Source organism: Pseudochaenichthys georgianus, chromosome 19 (assembly GCF_902827115.2).
Source record: "Pseudochaenichthys georgianus chromosome 19, fPseGeo1.2, whole genome shotgun sequence".
NCBI classification, from domain to species: Eukaryota; Metazoa; Chordata; class Actinopteri; order Perciformes; family Channichthyidae; genus Pseudochaenichthys; species Pseudochaenichthys georgianus.
This window is the reverse complement of record NC_047521.1, coordinates 20,242,920-20,262,933: the sequence shown is the minus strand read 5'-3', so window position 1 is coordinate 20,262,933 and position 20,014 is coordinate 20,242,920. Positions and strand designations below refer to the sequence as shown.

Below are 20,014 nucleotides of genomic sequence, written 5' to 3'. Positions count from 1 at the left end.
CGCACACGTGAATGTAATGCACAGAGCCAGATGTAAAAATATATAATTTATTAAATACAATATTTTACATTTAAAAGCTATTTTGGTTATGGGTAATACGACCCAAAACTACTGCATTTTAACAAACTAAAAATCAAGTGTCTTCAGGATTTTTTATTTGATAGTGTTTGAGTTCCACAGTTACAACACTGTCAGTTCCTCTTCTTCTTCTCTGGCAAAACGTCAAATTGCAAACTTCCCTTGTGAAGAACGTCAGCAGCTAAGACTAAGTGCAATATTTAAAACAACCTTCCTCTCTCCTAAATTTCAATCAGTTCATGAGTGTGCACTTTATACGCTTTGCTCAGTAGGACACTGGAAGTCTTAATCCATTCGAAATCCTCAAGAGTGCCCCAGTGCAGGTAGATAATGGAGCACACCACCATGACATGCATTATCTGGTGGCTGTTGCCCCAGTTGTCAAACAGGCCGGGGACGAAGCGCTCGGGGATCTGGATGATGTTGACCAGCCCCCCCACTACAGCCAGAGTGTCCATGATGACAAAGAGACGCAGTGAGTGAGGGCTGCCCACCCCGCTGCCGACCACCCTGAACAGGAAGAGCAGGAAGCGGAACATGGCCTGCCAGATGAAGGCTTGCAGGCGCAGGATGTTGGTGCGGGCCGTGGTGGCGCAGTAGATGCCGTACGCTGACAGGAGGGTGTAAGCCAGTAGAGCAGCCTGTCGCAGGAGGGGGTAGCAGAACAGGGTGATGTGGATGATGGGGAGGGCACCTGGGGACAAGAGGGGGGTGATGTACAAGTGAAGAAACAGCAGGGAAATAATGTCAAGTAAGATACATTTGACACACCTTGATTTTGAGTTTCAGGTGTAGACTTGAGACGTAGATGTACTGTCAAGCCATACAAATGTAGACTTCTGTTTTGCTATCAATGTTGTGAAATGTAAGACTTCAGAAATCCTTTCTTTGTCTCTCCATGGGGACATTTACGTGATTGCAACAGCAGATAGTGCAGGCAAAGTGAGGTTAAAATAAAAATGGCTTGTTACAAACCAGATTTCAAGACTTTTAGGTCAGAAATATGGATCAACAAGCCTTTGACATTGTACAATATCAGAATGAGAACACTGTCTGGTTCAAAATTCAATAATAATTCATTCTGCATTGGAGTTGCACAATGCTCACCCTGTCTGGGTTATTTTTGCTACAATGATCAGCCTGCTTAATATTATCCGTAACTTTGGGAGGATATTTGGCAACAGGAAAACTTGGCTGTCTGTAATAAACAAAATAAGGACTATTTCTTGGAGAAGGTTGTGACTTTGTGTGGAATCTCTGCTGGTTGCGTGTAGGCTGGAAAAAGAGTCACATGTTGTCTCCCACAATGTTGGTTTCCCTTATTCTTTACATTATTAAGGCGTTTTGATATCTTTGGAAGGAGCATGGCCTGCTGTTCCCAGTCTTAATGCTAACCAAAAAGAAAAATATCAGATAGAAAAGAGCCAATTATCAACAACCTACCTAGGGTATTTACTAGGCAGACCCCGAACATGTCCACGGAGAGCAGGGTGTCGTACACATGTTCCCCTCCCACATGGTTCATGAACACATGGTAGACCACGGAGCCCACTGTGGGGCTGAGGCAGGCCAGGTAATGGACCGCACAGATCCAGGAGCTGTCCACCTCCATCCAGGGGATACTAAAGGGCAGTAGCACCAAGAAGAGGAAAAAAGGGACGCCTGAAGGGAAGGGAAATGAAAGGGAAAAGAGGATGAAATTAGTCAAGTGAAACATTTTCTGTTAGAAAAGGCCTGTAAGTAAAAGCATTACCCTTAAGTGTTGTTATTGCTGAACATTACTTTCAATGCATACAAAATTCTTGATTTGAAGTTTGTAGTAGTCTAATTGCATCTGTTTTTATATTGAGCAAGTGTTATTAAATATCATGCAGAGCAATTTAAGGGATTTAATAGCGATGCTTCTTAAACAGGAAGCATGTGAGCGATGTGCTTGTTGTTCCCATTCCAAGAGACAACCTAATGCCCTCCACTTCCCCTTTGTAAGAGTGTTAGTGTTAATGAACTAATGGGATAGTCGAGCAGAAAATGGAGCAAGGGGAAGATACCTTTCGGAAGTTCAAGGTTGGACAGCTTTGAGCTCATGCACAGCTCATCATGCACTTTGTTTATATACATTTAAAATTGTGCTCGTCTTTGCACAGCTTGATTTTATTTTCGAAAGTGTTACATAAAATGCACACTTTTAAAATCTGTGTTGTAATTCTACGACTGCGTGCCATCTGTATGAACACCTTTGTATCTCCAGGATGCTTTGCCATAATAACTCATATGTGAGCATGCACAGCTTAAAGGTGTCAGGCTAACACACACACACACACCTTCAAAGACCGCTTTAACAGTAGGTTATTTCCAGGACAGGATTCCCAGGGGAGATTACCGCTAATGCCCCATATCCTCATTACACATCCTCGTCAAGTATACTTGTAACGGGCCATAAGTGAGAGTAGTGACATTGGTGACCCATTTGTTTGTGCAACTGATATATAGTTACATTTCTGGGAGACATTTTCTCAGTGTGTTACTGTTAGATACATTTGATATAATCTCAAGATTGTCATTAAGGATAAAGATTTAAATAAAGGCAGTGGAGATCATTTCTGCACTTACCATGGGTGTAAATGTTCCCCAGCTCATTGTGCATGTAGAAGAGGCTCCTGATGCACTCCTGGGCCGTGGACACTGGCCGGTAACCCGTGAGCACATACTTGTTGAACTGAAGGTGTTGTGGGGTCTTTGCAAATTCCAACAGCCGCGGCCCTTTGTAAAGCCCCATCATGACTTCCTGCAGCCAAGGCCCTCACATTGAGTTGAGGCTTCTCACCATTTACATCCTAAACGAGGCCGCGCTCTTCACTCTGAGACACATTCATGACCACAACGAGCCGGAAAGTCTGCTCCCTGAATCTACCATTGGACAGGTGTAATTCCAAGCAAGCAACCTGTTGAGCTGGCCAAGTGGTATGCTTTCAGGAGGGCCAATCAGAAAGGGGTCTTAACCCTAATCCAGGGTAATCCCCACACATACAGTAGCCATGTGCACTACCGCAGCCTTGACATGGCTCCAAACAGACTCAAATCATTATAGAATAAGGTGAGTTTTGCATTTCACCTGTTATATACTGCACATGATACTATAACCCATGTTCATTGATACATGAGTTGCATTCAGGATAATCTGGAAATTACAATACTTAGTGACACAGATAATAATATAGAATGTGCCTTTAATGGGTTTGGCTAAACTGTAGAGTTGGAAGTATTTAGATACTTTACTATTTAAAGTAGAAATAGTGTAAAGTAAAAGCCAGTTAAGTGTAAAGTAAAAGTCCTGCATTCAAATTATACTTGAAAGGACATAATAAATATACCTAATTTACCAAAAGTAAAACAGCCCATTTCAGAAAAGTATATATTTTATGCCTGTTTGCCATCGTGCTTCCTCATAATATTATAAGGCCATATATTTTATAATGGTAAATGATTGATACATACATGTGTTCCTTGTTAGCTGTTAAAGGAGGAGCTTTATTTACATACACAACACGTCAGTCCTCTCAGGTGTTGTTTAATTACAGCACAGATAAATAAAGTGTATTGTTTCCGATAATACATGATAAAGTATTCATTGATTATATATATAGTTTTATTAAATACAAGAGTTTTAAATAGAGTTTTATGGGAGTAGGTATACAGTAGCAGGAATTGGAGTACAATTAGCTCGCACAAAAATCATACTTGAGTAAATATTATAACTTATTGTCCACTACCGACGCTGTATATCAAATGTTTAGAAACACACAAACAAGCACTTCCACTGTTAGTATTCATCGATGGTTTTATTCATTCAAATTCGGTACAATAATAAACAGATATTTGCCACAAGTAGTAAAAAACCCTTTCCCAAGCAAAATAAATTAGACTGAACTATGTTTACAGGATTTATATGAGTTGATAATATCAGGCAACACAGACTGCTTCTACCACAACACTGATATTCGCAGCAGACAAACTCCATCTTTGCACTGTGAGCAGGCAGTGCAGGATGAGAACGTAATGTATAGGGTACATACAAATATACATAAACAAGTAAATCTAACAACTCTAAATGCAGTTTTCTCTCTACAAACAAACACAAAAAACACCAGGACTATTCAAAAGACAGAACAAAATAATATACAATTAGGAAATATTCAAAAACAATATACAACGGCATATGAAGGTTATAATCGTCGTTGTCTGCAGTTTTAACCTGTGTGGAGAGACATGAGTCAGGTAGATGCACAACAAACGGACAATTATAATGTCTTCGATTGAGTGGTTCTGTTCTTACCTTGATAGCCACTATTCCCAAAGAAGCCATTCAAATCAAATTTGCGGGTCTTTGCTGCTTCTGAAAACGAAAAGAAGAACAATAATCAAACAGTTGTGCAAACAATGTGTTTGCCTGGAATTTGACGTCCAACATGGTGAATTTAAAAGGAGTTTTGGAAAAAACTACTTTCATATCTGTAGGTTTATTATGTAGCTTAAAAGCACAATATGTTGTTTTCTGCCACTGGGTGTCTCTCAATCATAACAACAACTAAATACCAGATTTGGTGGTATTTTGGAGTAGTGTCAGGTCATCAGATTCACCAGTCAGTTATCACAAGGGTTCATGTTAAAAATCAGAGTTTCTCCAATGCCGTTTGGCTGCTGCTATCGTTTGCTCACAATTTTTCAAAGGTCCATGTGTGATGACTAAAACCCTTCATCGGGTAAGTATGTTATATTGAAAAACAACTAAGGTCTTAAAGGTCTAAATGTGGCTTACAACTGGATAAAAAGTCAATTTCTGACATCTTCTGGCAGACAACCACAACGCATGAGCAAAGGGAATACATAGTCAGAAAGCTAGACCAAATCAAACAGACCTTACATATTTCTCTAGGTTGATAATGTGTTAGAAACATTAGGGATAATGCAAGAACACAACTCAACCGACAAAAGACTGGGAACAGGAAAATATCTTGCCTGGCGTATGACGCCACAAATTGGCAATTCAGTTTATTTTGACCCTCTGGAGGACTTGCCTTTTGGGTGAAAATGCAGTTTGAGATGCTGCTGGATGTGTATCTGACGGGGCATCTCCTGTTGATGCTGCATATCCTCGGGCTGAGCGCCGCCCTGCGTCTCTGCGGCGGGGGCAGAGTGGAGGTCGTCAGAGCCGGCGGGGTCCGACAGGTCCTCGACTCCTGCTGCAGGAGTGAAGACCTCCACAGGCAGATAGGAGGGGTCAGAGGGGTAGGCCAGGATGGGGCTGGAAGTGGGAACTCCAGGGAATTCAACAACTAGGGAGGAAGAGACAGGACAGAGGAAAAACAAGTTAATTGTGTTACTGTAAACTCAGATTATTAGGTATATTAAGTTCAGTTTTCCCTTTACCTTCTGGCTGAACTTCTCCATTGATATAGCCCACATGTTCTGAAAGTGACAAACAGTTTATTATTACCTTTATGCATTTATTATACCACAAGAAACCGGCATGCAGAAACGCACTCAAATCTTACCGTATCTATCAAGGGACATGCTCTCGCCTTCAACCGCGATTTCTGGCGTATGTCCCTCTCCCTCCACTGATAGGGCAGGAGAAGATAAAAAACGTTAATGATCGGGGTCTGAGGTATATGTGTGTTGTTAGTCCCTCAAAAAGAAACCTTTGTACCTAATGCACCGTAAGATTTCACAGCTGAATCTGGCTTTAGAGGCAGCGGCTCATAAGGTAAACCTGCATCTGTTAAAGGCAAACAGATATATATATTTTTTGCACTATTCTAAGAAAACTGCAGTATTCAGCAGCAATAAGCTCAAAATATTGTGTTCTCACCTTCAGATGCAGTTTCATACGGCTGTGGCTGGTACTGTTCCTGGTTTCCTGTTGAGAGTGGAATCTATTAGTAAACATGTTAATCCTGATTGTTGTGTAAAGAACACACAAAAGGATAAACCATACCATATTGCCCATAAGATGTTGCATCCCCTCCAAGAACAGGAGCTTGTTGTGCATAGGGTACTTCACCACCACCTTAGTAGCCACATAGAGAGGACATTGTAAACAAATAATACATAGATAAATAAAGGGAGAATTATAAAGTACCATTTCTTTTTGCTGAATCTTACCGTATATTCCTGTGGATTTTCCATTCTGTCCAAGTGGTTCAGTCTGATATTGCGACGCAGCTAGATGTAAAAGAAAATGTTTGATTAAATATTTAAAACTACTAAGCTGTGTATAAAATGACTTTCGAATGTCTGTCTGAGAAAATAGCCAGTCTATGGTTTCATGGCTTGGACTACATTTGATATTTTTTTGATAGTGCGTTTTGTGTTTTTCTAGAGTTTTCTTGTGTTATAAAAAGTTAGAAAGAAATTAAGTTATACATACCATCATACATGCTGCTCAGCTTTCCATTTGGACCAAGGCCAGCAGCCTGAGGCTCAAACTGGCTCATTCCTGGAAGAATACACAAAGTATTCAGACTTAGACTGTTTCTGAAAATAGTAATCACACTGATAGACCTGCAAACTGGACTTAAAATATATTAAGATTGTATGAAAACAGATTATATAAGTTAGAAAGCCCCTCAATTTGAAATAATGAAGTCACTGAAGCTTTCGATGAAGCACAAAGAAAAGTCTGTCATGAATTCTGAGGAACTATTTTCCCAAAATGTGATTATCAACATTTTGGATTTCAGCTTTTTTAAGGTTTGTTCCATGTTTTCCCTTTGTGTCTGTTTGTATGCACACACACACACACACACACACACACACACACACACACACACACACACACACACAACACTTAGTTTTCATTGTGGATTACAATGTGTATTATTCTGCTCAATATTAAATCCTATTTTATACGATAGCTTTTCTTACCATCAAGCCCAGCAGGATCGATCGGGGCTCTGTTGTAAGGCATCTGTTTGGGACCACCTGTAGAATCAGCAGTAAATTAGACTAATTCATCATTTTCACTGTTGTACCATGTCTTCAATCAATATCCTATTTAACTGTAATCTCACTTGTCTTACCTGATTTTCCATTAGCAGTGTGTACGCCCTGGCCAAGACCTGATAGAATATAGACATTTATTTTTGCTTGAATTTCTGCTGTAATTCATGAAAATCAGTTTCAATTAAAATGGTACTTACTTGCGTAGTCAGGTTGTACACCTCCATTGTAACCATGTCCATATCCTGCAAAAAAGAAATAAAACAATGCAGTGCTAAGAATGTGTTCCTTTAAATAAAGAGAATAACACAAATATTGAGCTTTAGATGTGCCTGGAGGCTATTTGTTTTCTTTGTTCCGCGTTTCTAATCTTTAGTCTAAGCTAAACGTACCAGCTGCTTGAAGTAGCTTCATATTTATCGTACAAAATTAGCTATTAAGAGTATTTCCCAACATTACGTTTTTACCATATGTTCCAGCAGATTTGGCTTCAGGGCTTATTCCAGCTGGCTGAGCTTCATAAGGCATTCTCCCGTAACCTGTTGTTAATAGATAGATAGAACTTTATTTGTCATTGTACAAGTACAACGAAATTATAACAGACTCAAGGTGCCAACACGCAACAACAAGACAATATAAAAACAACAAGACAATATAAAAACAACAAGACACTATAAAAACAATAAATGGGACTTAAAAAAAGGGAATATGTACATAAATAAATAATAAGATGGAGAACAGAGGAAGAAGACACATAATATAAAGGTTAAGGGGTGAAGTTGTGTAGCTTTAATCAGATATGTTAAAGCTAATTATTCACCGTATTTGCCGGCTGTTTCACCATTACTGCCGACACCAGGGTACTGCCCACCGTTGGGTAATCCACCGTATCCTGAACACAGATGGAGGGAAAACAGTACATCTCAAAATATACCAAGACAAGATTCCTTTTCACCAACAAGCTTTTACATTTGGAATTGGACTAAATCCGTCTATCAGTGTAGGCATTTACTTAAATGGCTACTTCAATAAATACAAATGTTCTATCTCCAAAACAACGTTGTGTCCCATCATCACACTGACCGTATTGTACAGGATTCTCTCCCATGCCGGCACCAAGACCACCTGCAAGTATTTGAAATTCACATTATCATTAATAGTATATCCACGTTGAGACAAACACTCAAAATGTTCTCATGGTACTGTAGAATTATTTGGAATTAAAAGATACTCCTTGACTCACCATATTTGCCCGCACTAGCAAAGGGGTTCCCAGCATAACCTGGAGAGAATTGAAAAGACTGTAAGACTTGTTGGACTGAAAATAAATGCTTTCATTGATTCTTACAGTGAATGTGCAGTTCCCTAGGAAAGTACACAGTGTCCACAAGCCTTTATAATATTTATCATCCACATACCATACTTTCCTGCGCCATTATTACCTGTATTGAGGGGTTGTCCACCGAATTGCAACCCACCAATGCCTAAATCAGAGAGCAGAGAATGCTGTAGGTTAGCACAATGTTGTTATCTATATATTAAGGAGTTAAAGAAACTGAAAATGAAACTTCCTTTTTTCCAGGCTACTTTACACTGAGGAGAGAAATGCGATCGATAGGCACTCACCATACTTAGCGTTAGATTTCTCTGCACCCATTCCCGGGGTCTGACCTCCATAGCCTCCCATTCCTGAAACATGGAGAAAATTGGTTTACAAATGTTTTTCTTTAAGTGCCAATTTGTGCTTTTTCCCTTACTAAGTTTTCTTTTATGATAACCGACTTGAAAGAACTAAAGATATACATACCACCGTACATGCTTCCCACTTTTCCATTTGGACCAAGACCAGCAGCCTGAGGCTCAAACTGGCTCATTCCTGCAGAGGAAATGCATGTTCATCAGATCTAGTGACTTGTACACCTCGAGATGTAACTGACTATATGCAATTCTGTGTTGACAATGTGATACATCAGAAAGAAATAACTGTGTACCCCAACAACAAACCATACATAACTAAAGAGGTTAAGGACTGCATCAATCGTAAAAATAGCTTTTAAAAACCGGGATAAAACGCAACTGAAATGTGTGAAAAGGAGCTTAACCACATGCTCAGAGAAGCTAGAAGGAGACAGAACTGTTCTACAATGAACTCCAAGGAACTTTGGGACACTATGAAGGCAATCACAAATATGACTAAAAAAAACTAAAAAAAACTCTCTGTACCTCTGATGACCTGCAAAAAGCAAATGAACTGAATGACTTTTACATGAGATTTGAAACCCAGGACTTCTCCTCTGAATGTACAGACATCTTAGAGACACTCTCTGCTACTGACCAGGACCAAAGGGTGGTGATTGACCCTTTAAAGGTGCAATCACTTTTTAAACACACCTGTACTAAGAAGGCCACAGGGCCAGATGGATCTCTGCATTCCTTCTCAAGACATTTGCAGAAGAACTGAAATCAGCATGGTGTCCCATATTTCAAAAATCTGTTGATCTTCACACCATCCCCACCCTCTGGAAAAAATCAATAATAAAACCTGTCCCCAAAAAACCTTGTCCAAAGGTAAACAATGATTTTAGGCCTGTTGCATTGACATCCATTGTCATGAAATGTTTTGAGAGGATCCTGGTGCCGCTGCTAAAGAAAGAGGTTGATGTACATTTAGACACTTTTCAGGCACAGACTATGCTCTAAATAGCATCACACACCTGGTCACTAAACACCTGGAAGACCCTAAGGCATATGTACGCATACTGTTTGTGGATTTCAGCTCGGCTTTTAACACACTGCAGCCTCACATCTTGCTTCAAAAACTGATAACGATCAGTATAAATCCTTTTATCTTGAAATGGTATTTCTCGTTTTTAACCAATCGCACTCCGCATGTCAGGGTCAACAATGCCCTCTCAGAGTCCCGGACCATCAGTACAGGAGCCCCCCAGGGTTGTGTGAGCTCCCCGGTCCTCTTCACACTGTACACAAACGACTGTACGAGAATCCACCCGGAGAAATATATCATCAAATTCTCACATGATACAGCTATCCTTGGCTTAATGCACAAAGGCAGCAGTTCATCGGCTTATCACTCTGAAATAGAGAGATGTGTGCAGTGGTGTGATTTTAACCATCTAGTGCTGAATGTGAAGAAGACTGAGGAGATGGTGTGGGGCCCAAAGGCAGTGGGTGACCTTAGGCCGGTGGTTATCCACAATGAACCCATAACTCAGGTCAGCTCCTATAAGTAGCTTGGTGTCCATCTAGATAATACACTCAGCTGGAAGGCGCATGTTCAAGGTCTGTGCTCTAGACTTCAACAGCGATCGTACTTTCTGCGTCGACTCCGGGCTTTCGGAGTCGACCAGAAGTTCATGTTACTGTTCTATCATGCAGTGTTGGAGAGCATCATTAGGTATGGTATGGTAACTTGACAGTGCAGTCAAAGTCACAGATCGCTCGCCTGGTACAGACTGCTATGAAAATTATGGGGGTTAAAAAACACCCATCTCTCCAAAACATATACGAGCAGTCCATTATCAGACAGGCAAACAAAATGGTGTCTGATCCCACCCACATACTCCACCCAGAACTCTAGCTCCGACCTTCTGGTAGAAGATTCAAGGTTTCCCAAGAGCTGGCTGAACCGCTATAAGCACTCATTCCTACCTATGTCTACTTAACTTTCACATGAAATGAAATGTAGTCAAATGGAATGAAATGTACTTTTTAATTGTTGGCCATGAGGGTTGTCCAATAGGTCGCCATTGTCAGTATGTGTGTCTGTGTATTGTGTTTGTTCAAACAGTGTATGACTCATGATATGTGTATGTCTCTTAATGTCCACTATGTTTGTATATGTACATGTATGCGGAACTGCAGGACGGAGTCCAGAACAAATTTCCTTACGGGGACAATAAAGTATATCGTATCGAGATGAATATGTAGATCATATTTATCACAAAAATGATACTGAACTCAAATCATAAGAATACTGAAGTGAAAGCAAACACACTAATAGACCTACAAACAGATTGTATGTGTTGGTCATCAATGTTTTAGATGAACAAAAATAGACAGACATCCTATAAATTATTCTGCTCACTGTCGAACAATGTGTTTATATGTCAGCATGTCTTACCATCAATTCCAGCAGGAACCAGTGGGGCTCCATTGTAAGGCATCTGTTTGGCACCACCTGTTGAGTCAGTAGTGAAGTGGACGATATGTTCATTTTCACTGTTTTATATTACGTAGATGTTATTCACTTCACTCTTAAATCGTATGTATCTTTAACTGTACCTGATTTTCCATTAGCAGTGGGTACACCTTGACCAAGACCTAAAAAGGAGAAGAGAAATGTTAACTTTCACTGTAATTCACAAAAAATGAAAGGAACTAGGTTTGATATAACGGTACTTGCTTGCATAGTCTGGTTGTACACCAGCACCGTATCCATTTCCATACCCTGCAAAAAAGACATCATAACGTACCTTAATGATCTGATTTTGGAAAAGTATGCTTAGCTAGAAGGCCTGCAATAACACAGCAGCAACTACAAGAACATAAAATATCTCAAGTAAAAGCATATAATGTCCATTTATGGATTCAGTGCTTGAACAAAGTTAGTGTTAACATCACAACCTACCAGATTGGGGCTTGCCTGCTTCACCCTGACCTGCATCTCCTGAGAAGAACAAAAAAAAGTTTAACATTTGAAAGACTGAATATTTGGGGGTCATATCCTTAATACATAAAAATCTGCAGCCTTACCTATCATCAGCATACAAATTCAATTAAGAGACAATGTTTAAATCTTAGTCGCTAAAATGTACCTCCGTATGGATTTCCATATCCAGCTCCGAGGAAAGCTCCCTGTCCGTAACCTGAGAGCATACAGAGAAATTATCAAAACAAATTCCAATTCCTATGAAGTTGAATTGCATACAAAAATAAAAAGCACTCACTGGGTTGCTGAGGTTTTCGGGCATAAGGATATCCAAGACCTGTTGCACACACAAACCACGGGTACTTTAACAACAAATCAACATTTCCTTGGCAGTGAAAAAGGAAACCAGGAAATTGTCAATATTCACTATGTGTTTATATTAACAGTAAATATTACCAGTGCCATATCCGTTGCCGGGTGCCGGGGCGTTGTAGCCTCCTGCTCCATAACCTTTAGACAGATACAACTTTATTAAGACATCAACTTTACATCATGGTACATCTGAAAAAATGTGTAAGTACAGTGATAGATAGATGGATCAACGTCACTTTATAAAACCCTACAAACATCTGTTTTCTTAGGTCAGATTCAGAAACTGTATCACAGGATTTTTTCCTCATTTGCCTCCGAGTGCTTCAGTAGCCATATGTTCTTTTCACGCATATACAGTATATAAACGAATAACCCACAACTAAATTAACACACAGTAAATTAATAATTACCAGAACACTAGATTGTACGTTATGTATTTAAAATCATAGCTCTTGGCCTCAGATATTTTATAAGCGGGCTACTTACCTGGTTTGTTTGCTTTAGCTCCTCCATTTAAAACCCCCCCTGCGCTGGCACCTTGTCCTAAACAACGGCATAACATTATGACACTTAGGCATACAGTCAATATCAAACCTGTAGAAGGTTGGAAGTATAATGTGCAAAATGCTTTATTGTGCACATTTTACACAATGGAATATTCAAAGTGAGGAATAAAGTGTATTTACCGTTGGGATTAGCACCATATCTGTTGTTTGGAACACCAGCTCCTGCTCCTGCTCCATAACCTAAACATCAATGAAAGAATAATCAACCATAGTAACAATGCATGTAAAATACACTTGTACTTTAGTGACTAAGCTCAGGGTATAAGTACCTTTCGTGTTGGTGCCAGCTCCAGCACCTGCATGATTAAGGTAGTGAAAAAAATACTTATGTTAGGTTATAAATATGAGCTAGAGACGATCAGAGTGTTCATGTGAAGGCTTACTGTCCTGCAATGTTTTACCGTAAACTTTCTAATTTCCTTAAAAATACATTGTACATGCGGTAAAAGTAATAAATTAACACATTTACCAGGTAAATGCCATTAGACAATTGGAGAATGTAATACTTACCAGCTCTTGGCATTTTCATCCATTGTCCGTTTGGCACTCCCGATGGTCCACAGTCTAGAACATTAACATGTATTATCAGCACAGTTTAGGAACTTATAGTAAAACAAACAAGAACACATGAGAAAATGAGCCTCTGGAAACAGTCATGCTGATGTTTAGCCCGTCTAATATATATCATGATTACTTGTTTTGTTTCGCTTGTGAATATGCTCACATTTGCTTATTAGCTCTAAATACAAAGTAAAGCTGATAAGAGCTGATGATGGCCCCACATGAATAGTTCAGGAGTTCGTGAAGATCTCACGGGGGACATGAATGTTTGTGGCGCAGGACTTCAGCTTTTATAGTATATATTTTTCAAAAATAAGAGAAATATTTACCAGGTTTGTTTTGTTTAGCTCCTTGTTCCTTGGTGATGCCGACTCCTCCTCCATTGTCTGAAAATCGTAAAGAACAAACTGTAAGATCAGGAGTAACAGATTATCTCTCTTAAAAATATGGTACACTTACAACATCATTAAGACACAATGTGGTAAAAAAGAAATCGGTTGGTTCAACCTAAAAGTCCCATCATGCACCATGAATGCTCCAAATGAACCTTCTTAAGGGTTAAGGTCAAATACATTACAAGGACCAAACAACAAAGTAACACACTTCACACTTTTTTACAAATGAACATATTAATTGGTTCATTCTCAACCTACTCCACAGGTTAAAGGAAAAGTTTGGCGTTTTGGGAAATACACTTATTCACTTTCTTGCCCAGACTTAAATGAGAAGATTGATTCCTCTCTACAGCCTGTAAAGTCAATATGAAGTTACCGTTAGCTTAGCTTAGCATAAAGACTATAGAAACCGAGGGAAACACTTGTCCTGGCTCTGTTCAGAGGTGACAAATTCCATCCACAATCACAAGTAAAGCTCCTTAACTAACACAATATTGTGTATGTTTAATATGTACAAAAAGGCTTACTAACAGCAAATAAGCGGATTTCCCAGAATATCTCATTAAAAGTAACATTTCGATCATTTAGATATGACAAAGCTTGGTGAGGGTTTAAACAAGGACACATAGGAGAGAAACACATCTGTTATTGGTCATTTTCATTGGCACATGCAACACAAAAAACAAACAGAATTGTAAACGCACAAGATATTTCTAGCCAAAACAATTACAACCATGAGCACTGGCTAGGATTCACTCTCAATGTAATACTTGGCTTTTCTTTCTCTGTTCACATCAATTCTTTATACATTCAAAATAGGGGTGTCAATGAACCGGAATCGACGGTTTTGTGATATTTAAAAAATATTTATATAATATTTCAATAATACAGATATGATATGAACACATTCATTGACTCATTGCATTCATTGACAGTCATTAGAGAGATATCACAATTATAAAATGATTGAGAAAAAAATAAAACACTAAATCTGATATTGTGACAGCTATACTGAACGTTTTTTTGATAACACCCCCTTAATGGGTGTGTATTTGTGTGTTTAGATTGATATTGAGAACATCACTTTAATTGACCAAAGTATTACAAGTAAGACTGAATCCTAACCATCAAAACAACACACGTCTTGCAGTGTAAGTCATCATAAAATCTACAATTTTGCAACAGACTTGCAGAAACCGGATTGGGTCAACTCTCACACATGCACTACGCTAGTAACCACACCTAAACCAAGATTACGATTACCAGTTTCCCCACTTTCTCCTGGAGGGAGACCTTTGCCCCCGACCCTGCCAGGTGCTTCCTCAGGCTGACTCTCGGGGTTTGCTTCTTCAGGTGTGGACTCAGGCACACCCACAGTTACTTCAGGAGTGATACTTTTAGCTGCTACTGTTGCAGTGACAGTGGGGGGTTGTGTGCTCGTAGGGGCAGCATCCCCTTCACTGTCACTGTCTACCTCCACAAGAACCTCTGTCTCTGCCTCTTTCTGCTCAGGCACAGCAGTTGCAGTCACAAAACCTAGAGGTCACATGTTTCATCAACATTTCATCTAGGTAATAAAGTATGGAAAGAATCACTGATCATGTCCCCATGCATACAAAAAAAATCTGTAGAAGAAAAAACACTTTACCTTTTCCATTGTATTTGTATACAGATAATCAAAAAATCAATTAAAAGCAACAATTTTAAAAAACAAACATAATTTTCCAGAAAACCCCCCGCCATATTTTGATTGCAGACGGTCCAAAATTAACTGAACAGAAATAGATACTGACATTTATTTTATATATAGTTAAAACAATGCTGAACAACAACAGAGTGCTGGTTCTCTGTGTGTGTGTGTGCATAAGAAAGGTGCATACATCTTTAAACAATTATGTTTTGGTTGCCAAAGCTCTGATTTCTTCACTTCCACTTAAAAGCAAATAACCACATTTATTATATACATATTATGCTCATTAAGAGTCGTACTAGTATCTTTGGGTTTTTACTAGAACACGGTTACATGCTTCATGTTAAAGAAAAACCTTGCAACCAAACTGGGTGCAATATACAGTATTCTAATGACTCAAAATCCACATTTCTTGTTGAAATTCATGTTTTATGACCTGGACAGCCCAAAACACACGGTATGGGTTGACTCATTTCACAGTTTGCGGGTTGGTAACAACTCCAGATTTAAATAATATGTCCCCTTCAAACTTGAAGGAAATGTGTGTAGATATTTTCATTAAAGCTCATAAGTGCAGAATTATACCATATGACTGCATTAGTTCGAATAAGTTGGAAAAATATAATCATATTGACATGCTTTTTTGGATATTAAATTACTGTGAAGACCAGGTCAAATAATTGGTAGTGTTACACGCAATTCATTGGGATCATTTGTTCAATATAAAAATAAATAAAGTATGTGGCTCTATCTAGAAGTAATGTCAATCTAATCTTATATAAAGATAATAATATTTTATCATTTGATTTTTTTTAAATATATAAAACATGTTCAGATTTACAGGTTAATGGTACTTGCCTTCAGGGACACCAGGTGCCGGGTGGGACTCAGGAACCTCTGGTGCAGGTCCAGATGTGAAGGTCTTTGGCCCCTTGCCTTGTGGATATATGGGTCCTGGCTCAGGTGTGGGTTCAAATACAGGCATTGGGCCTTTTCCCTGAGGAAACGCTGGTTCTGGTTCTGCATATGGTACTGCTTCTGGTTCTGCTTCTGGTTCTGCTTCTGGTTCTGGTGCTGCTTCTGGTGCTGCTGTAGCCTGAGGGACCTGGGGTTTCTGTTTGTAGCTCTTTCCTGGTGTCAAATGTGGCGTCTGCTTTTGATATTTCTCTTGCGTCACCATGACAACGATACCACTCGTCGGCTCGGGGACAACAGGTACTACGTCCTCTGTTAGTTCCTGTGGAGTTGCAAAAATCTCTTCAGGTGTTTCACTCGGCTGCTCAGGAGCGGGAACTCCACCTTTTAGGCCCTTTTCATTGGACACACCTGGACCCTTTGGACCCTTCCCGTAGCCTGAGAACCAAACAGAGAGTGGGAATTATATAGAAAATATTTAAAAAAATGTACAATGACATTTAGAAGCTAAGGTCTATACAGCAAACTGTATAACATAAAGCAAATTTAAATATTACAATAACAGAGTTAAAATAAATACGTGTAGGATCATTTACCAGTAAATGCAGTTTCAGGTACACCAGCTGGAACACCATAGCCTGTAAAGACCAATGTGTTGATAAACAAATCCTGCAAAAAACTAAATATTCTAAACACATGATTTGCAATTCTCAACAGTGCCATGGCATACAACTATATTTTTTCAAGTATTTTTCAGCAAATCAGCAAAGGCCTGCCGATACATCGTTTTCATGAAGAGGTTTGGAGCATTCTTTTTTTGGAATGGAAATTGCACAATGAAAAGAAAATCAACTGTCCAATCACCGCACGTTATTTTTGTGTCCAAAAGAAATTAAATGATTGTCCTTCTAACATATTAATTATATCCGTTATATGTAGGCATTTTAAGTCTTCCATATGTAATAGCAGTAAACTACTCCTTAATGTATATAATGTGTGTATTTTAACAAGTTTTCACCATTGGGTTTAGCTCCATAGCCTTTGGTAGCTCCGGCACCTGCTCCATAACCTAGGGACAAAACACAACATTACATGAGTATTCCATCCCACTGAAACAGAAAAAAATATATTCTACATGAGAAACTTTTGTAACACTAAATGAAATCTGGTACCATTGGGTTGTGCCCCATAGCCTTTGTTCGCACCAGCTCCAGCTCCGTAACCTTGGGTCCAACATAACATAAAGTTAATATAAGATCCCACTGAGAAACAATAACGTTATTCTACACGAGAGACAGGAGAGTTACCATTGGGTTTAGCACCATATCCTTTGTTAGCTCCAGCTTCGGGTCCAGCTCCGACTCCTGGTCCGGCTCCAGCTCCGTAACCTTTAGTTAACATAGCATTACGTAAATACAAGATCCCACTGAGAAAGAATAACATTATTCTACACGAGAGACAGGAGAGTTACCATTGGGTTTAGCACCATATCCTTTGTTAGCTCCAGCTTCGGGTCCAGCTCCGACTCCTGGTCCGGCTCCAGCTCCGTAACCTTTAGTTAACATAGCATTGCGTAAATACAAGATCCCACTGAGAAAGAATAACGTTATTCTACACGGGAGACAGGAGAGTTACCATTGGGTTTAGCACCATATCCTTTGTTAGCTCCGGCTTCGGGTCCAGCTCCGACTCCTGGTCCAGCTCCGACTCCTGGTCCGGCTCCAGCTCCGTAACCTTTAGTTAACATAGCATTACGTAAATACAAGATCCCACTAAGAAAGAATAACGTTATTCTACACGAGAGACAGGAGAGTTACCATTGGGTTCAGCACCATATCCTTTGTTAGCTCCAACTCCAGCCCCGGGTCCGACTCCCGCTCCGGCACCAGTTCCATAACCTTGGGTCAAACATTAAATAAATCACTTAGATACATACGATGATTCTACATGAGGAACAGTTAAACCACTTAATAAATATGATCAGTTACCATTGGGTTGAGCTCCATAGCCGTTGTTAGCACCAGCTCCAGCTCCAGCTCCGTAACCTGAGATCAAACATAAGAGAACATTAATATTCCATCCCACTGGAACAGAAAAAAGATTATTCTTCATGAGAAACATTTATAACAGTAAATGAAATCTTGTACCATTGGGTTTAGCGCCATAGCCTTTGTTAGCTCTGGGTTCGGGTCCAACTCCGGCCCCAGGTCCGACTCCTGCTCCGGTACCAGTTCCATAACCTTGGGTTAAACATAACATTACATAAATATAACATCTCACTTAAATAAAATAATGTTATTCTAAATAAGGAACATTTAAAACACTTTAACAATAAAAACAATCAATTACCATTGGGTTGAGCTCCATAGCCTTTGTTAGCACCTGCTCCAGCTCCAGCTCCGGCTCCGGCTCCGTAACCTTGGGTCAAACATAGCATTGTGTAAATAAAAGATTCCACTGAGAAACAATGATGTTTTTCTACACGAGAGACAGGAGAGTTACCATTGGGTTTAGCTCCATAGCCTTTGTTAGTTCCAGCTCCAGCCCCGGGTCTGACTCCCGCTCCCGCTCCGGCTCCAGCTCCATAACCTTGGGTCAAACATGACATTACGTAAATATAAGATCCCTCTATGAAAGAATAACATTATTCTCCATGTGAAACTTTTACAAGATCTTTACAATAAATACAATCATATACCATTGGGTTTAGCTCCATATCCTTTGTTAGCTCGAGCTCCGGCTGCAGGTCCAGCTCCGGCTGCAGGTCCAGCTCCGGCTGCAGGTCCAGCTCCGGCTGCAGGTCCAGGTCCGGCTCCATAACCTTGGGTCAAGCATAACATTAGATAACTTTACGATCCCACTGGCATTTCTATTTTTATTGTACATGTGATACATTTACTCCTCCTTAACAATAAATACAATCATATACCATTGGGTTTAGCTCCATAGCCTTTGTTAGCTCCAGCTCCAACACCGGGTCCGACTCCCGCTCTGGCAACAGTTCCGTAACCTTGGGTCAAACATAGCATTGTGTAAATAAAAGATTCCACTGAGAAACAATGATGTTTTTCTACACGAGAGACAGGAGAGTTACCATTGGGTTTAGCTCCATAGCCTTTGTTAGTTCCAGCTCCAGCCCCGGGTCTGACTCCCGCTCCCGCTCTGGCACCAGTTCCATAACCTTGGGTCAAACATGACATTACCTAAACATAAGATCCCTCTATGAAAGAATAACATTATTCTACATGTGAAACATTTACAAGATCTTTACAATAAATACAATCATATACCATTGGGTTTAGCACCATATCTTTTGTTAGCTCCAGCTCCGGCTGCAGGTCCAGCTCCGGCTCCATAACCTTTGTTAGCTCCAGCTCCGGCTGCAGGTCCAGCTCCGGCTGCAGGTCCAGGTCCGGCTCCATAACCTTTGTTAGCTCCAGCTCCGGCTGCAGGTCCAGCTCCGGCTGCAGGTCCAGGTCCGGCTCCATAACCTTTGTTAGCTCCAGCTCCGGCTGCAGGTCCAGGTTCGGCTCCATAACCTTGGGTCAAGCATAACATTAGATAACTTTACGATCCCACTGACATTTTTATTTTGTACATGTGATACATTTACTCCTCCTTAACAATAAATATGATGAGTTACCATTGGGTTTAGCTCCATAGCCTTTGTTAGCTCCAGCTCCAGCTGCGGGTCCAGGTCCGGCTCCGGCTCCATAACCTTGGGTCAAACATAACATTTCATGAGTATTCAATCCCACTGAAAATGCAA

The 20,014-nt window shown here is 40.0% G+C and overlaps 1 protein-coding gene and 1 pseudogene across 1 annotated transcript; both read right to left on the bottom strand.

Moving 5' to 3' along the window:
• Positions 1–330: 330 nt before the first annotated feature.
• Positions 331–2,854, bottom strand: LOC117464594 (progestin and adipoQ receptor family member 4-like; annotated as a pseudogene).
• Positions 2,855–3,922: 1,068 nt separating this feature from the next.
• LOC139435804 (uncharacterized) lies at positions 3,923–19,960 on the bottom strand. Its single transcript, XM_071206738.1, has 47 exons — positions 19,889–19,960; positions 19,536–19,784; positions 19,340–19,426; positions 19,175–19,255; positions 18,944–19,066; positions 18,748–18,834; positions 18,595–18,663; positions 18,393–18,485; positions 18,234–18,290; positions 18,063–18,143; positions 17,881–17,979; positions 17,717–17,797; positions 17,553–17,633; positions 17,418–17,468; positions 17,264–17,314; positions 16,826–16,883; positions 16,550–16,683; positions 16,189–16,461; positions 14,904–15,144; positions 13,575–13,631; positions 12,954–12,980; positions 12,805–12,864; positions 12,605–12,661; positions 12,203–12,256; positions 11,913–11,963; positions 11,726–11,764; positions 11,380–11,418; positions 11,219–11,275; positions 8,885–8,953; positions 8,704–8,766; positions 8,520–8,561; positions 8,321–8,359; positions 8,161–8,202; positions 7,898–7,969; positions 7,545–7,616; positions 7,278–7,322; positions 7,158–7,196; positions 7,003–7,059; positions 6,506–6,574; positions 6,241–6,300; positions 6,074–6,145; positions 5,948–5,995; positions 5,631–5,696; positions 5,506–5,544; positions 5,154–5,411; positions 4,412–4,471; positions 3,923–4,330 (listed from the first exon to the last, which is right to left on the bottom strand). The coding sequence occupies exons 1-47, from the start codon at positions 19,958–19,960 to the stop codon at positions 4,326–4,328; spliced, it is 3,726 nt and encodes a 1,241-aa protein (XP_071062839.1). The 3' UTR covers positions 3,923–4,325.
• Positions 19,961–20,014: the final 54 nt, after the last annotated feature.

What these genes read in the sequence shown, in the direction of transcription:
- LOC139435804 (XM_071206738.1), bottom strand. Translation starts at nt 19,960, where the DNA reads ATGGAGCCGGAGCCGGACCTGGACCCGCAGCTGGAGCTGGAGCTAACA. An exon ending in CTATGGAGCTAAACCCAATG is followed by an intron (nt 18,664 to 18,747) that starts GTAACTCTCCTG and finishes GTTTGACCCAAG; the next exon opens with GTTACGGAGCCGGAGCCGGA. An exon ending in ATATGGTGCTAAACCCAATG is followed by an intron (nt 17,634 to 17,716) that starts GTAACTCTCCTG and finishes TGTTAACTAAAG; the next exon opens with GTTACGGAGCTGGAGCCGGA.